We start from the raw sequence: 3,023 nt of genomic DNA on the forward strand, positions 1-3,023 counted from the left end.
ATAATGATTAATGACATTTGTAGGCATCCAAGCCGAACCAAATAATTGGAGGGAATCTTTCAAAGTCAAACAAAGCACTCCTCTTTATTTTCGTTATTCAATATTGACATTATAATGCATGTTGGTTCTTGCAAGTAATAAACTACGTGTTAATCCAAATTTTTTTGCAATTTTTTTTATAATAACAATAACTTTTAACCCTAAATTTCTTGTCGTCGACGAAAAACCACCAGGGTGCGACGACGTTTCCTATAGTGGCTTCTTCCGTGTACTTACCATCCCGCGGGAACCATTCACACGACTCAGAACTTTTCAACGAATCATTGTCAAACAATTTCGGTTGGCGAATACTTCAAGGTTCACAACTACCATCACCTTATATATATATTCATGTATCTGACAAACGTATTCCAAATCTTAAGATTGTTCTTATTTTTTTTTCATTGAAACAACAACACACGATGAACACTCTCCAACAACGTTGCTGTTTCAACTTTCTTCTAACAACGTTCGTAGTAGTTTTTCTCAGCACAACACTTTCACCAGTCTCGGCTCGTTTATTCCCCAACGTGTCCTCAATCCCAGAGTGGAACTCCTCCCACGTGCCCCCAGCCGGCGCGTGGAACGCGTATCTCAACTTCACCGGATGCAGTCGGGGGAAAGCCTACGACGGCCTTTCTAATCTCAAAAACTACTTCCATTACTTCGGCTACATACCCACCGCGCCGCCGTCCAACTTCACCGACGACTTCGATGATGAGCTCGAAGAAGCCATCAAGACCTACCAGAAGAATTTCAACCTCAACATCACCGGCGAGCTGGACGACGCTACGATGCAGCAAATCGTGCGCCCAAGGTGTGGCGTGGCCGATGTCATCAACGGCACCACAACAATGAACTCCGGTAAGTCGAACACCAGTTCCACTCCGAATTTCCACACAGTGGCGCACTACTCGTTCTTCGATGGCATGCCACGGTGGCCGGAGGGTACAGAAGAACTCACCTACGCGTTTGACCCTGACAACGGCCTTGGCGACACTGTGAAGGGCGTTTTCAGTAACGCGTTTAAGAGATGGGCAGAGGTTACCACAATCTCGTTCAGAGAAGCGTCGTCGTATGCGGTTGCGGATATCAAGATAGGGTTTTACAGTGGGGATCACGGGGATGGTGAACCGTTCGACGGAGTGTTGGGGACGTTGGCGCACGCTTTCTCGCCGACGAACGGGATGTTCCACCTCGACCAGGCGGAGGACTGGGTGGCCACCGGCGACGTCACCAAGGCCTCCGTGTCGAACGCCGTGGACTTGGAATCCGTGGCGGTGCACGAGATAGGCCATTTGCTCGGCCTCGGACATTCCTCCATCGAAGAAGCCATCATGTACCCTACGATTTCGGCGAGAACGAGAAAGGTCGACCTCGCCCAAGATGATGTTGAAGGGATTCAAGTTCTCTACGGTTCCAATCCTAACTACACCTTCACACCCTCTACCTCTTCGCGCGAGAACGAATCCAGCGACGGTGTTCGCCACGTGAGGACCACGTGCGGCGTGCTTTTCTCCTCTCTCTTGATCTTCCTAGGATTTGTATCGCTCCTGTGATTTTTCTCATGTTAGTTTTGTACAGAGGAGTGCGTTTGTTACACGCACGGACATACATACGGATACTTGTATAGGGTTTCGTTGTCGTCCGAGTACGTACGGTATACTTTGTACCATGATTCATTAGCATTCTTCATTCTTTTTTTCTTTTGTGATAGTTTAATAAAGAATGATGATACACAGAGAGCGTTAATGAATCTTTTTTTGATTCCAAATATGTTTTCGGATTCTACGAGTTAATGAATCTAACATGCGGCGTTGCATTCTATCTTCAATATGTGTCTTCTCTGCATTGATTTGAGTGTTTGGATTTTCCACTTAATCTCTTTCTGTTGTTTATTAAATTTACCTTTTATTTGTTGTACTCTTCTCTATGTGGAAAATATTCTTTCTACACTAAGAAAATAGTTTTTTTTTTTAAATAAAGAAAACTTTGTTCAAAGTATATCATTCTTTCGCAATAGAAAAATATTATTTGCTAAAAGCTGACGCAAAAAATGAAATATCTAGGCTAATAAGAAAATTAGGTTAATATTTCGTCCAAAAAATAGAAGCAATGCAAACATTAATGTCCGCTACAATTATGGATGTCGTAGTTAATTACGTCACTATGATGAAGTTAATTTAATATTTGTTAAATGGGGTCGATTTAATGAGTGTTAGGTATATAAAATTTAAATATTTATAATATGTAAGGATAGTCAAATGACAGTAAATGTAAAATTTATAATATTTATAAAATGTTGTGTGAATTTAATCAAACGTTTGAAAGATATTGTTTAGTTGCAGTTAAATTAATTTCTTATTCATTAAAAAAAAGTTATTGTAGTATTAGTGTTCTAGTTTATTTTGCAGAAATGAATTAATACAATAAAACTAGAATTAAAAAGGTAAAAAATAGAAAAAAAAGTACAAAAAAAATACATAATAATATAATATTTATACCATTTCTAATTAAAAACCAAGTACCTAAAAATCCAATGAGTCCCGAATATGGAGATTGTTTCAGTTTGACAACATTTTATTAAAAATTCAACAGTTAAAAATCCAAGTCAAATGTCCATATTTTTATAATTTGACAACATTTTGGAGTAACTAATTAGAAGCTCCACTTAAATATTACAAAAGTAAATAAAGTGTTAAGTGATAAATATGTTTTGAATTTTACACACACACTCTAACATCCCATTTATTTAATAAAGTTAAATAAAAGATATGTCACACGATATAATATAAGAAGCAAGGATAAAAGAGTATAACGTCATTCCTACAGATATTCCAATTGCTTAGAGGACGAATAAAAGAGATACACCACGATGCCAGGTACAAGGTAAAGCAAAAAAGTGAAATGACTTAAACAAATTCTCGGAGAAAACAATACATGGGCCTTGGCCCTAAATGAAGAGCCCAATGGCAGAAGTCAAC

At 39.0% G+C, this 3,023-nt stretch overlaps 1 protein-coding gene across 1 annotated transcript; it reads left to right on the plus strand.

The window, feature by feature from the left end:
- The first annotated feature begins 392 nt into the window (after window positions 1-392).
- Window positions 393-1,866, plus strand: LOC114168732 (metalloendoproteinase 1-like). Its single transcript, XM_028053648.1, has one exon. It carries the CDS (start codon window positions 462-464, stop codon window positions 1,596-1,598), a length of 1,137 nt encoding a protein of 378 aa, XP_027909449.1. The 5' UTR covers window positions 393-461; the 3' UTR covers window positions 1,599-1,866.
- Window positions 1,867-3,023: the final 1,157 nt, after the last annotated feature.

This window comes from Vigna unguiculata, chromosome 2, assembly GCF_004118075.2.
Source record: "Vigna unguiculata cultivar IT97K-499-35 chromosome 2, ASM411807v1, whole genome shotgun sequence".
NCBI classification, from domain to species: Eukaryota; Viridiplantae; Streptophyta; class Magnoliopsida; order Fabales; family Fabaceae; genus Vigna; species Vigna unguiculata.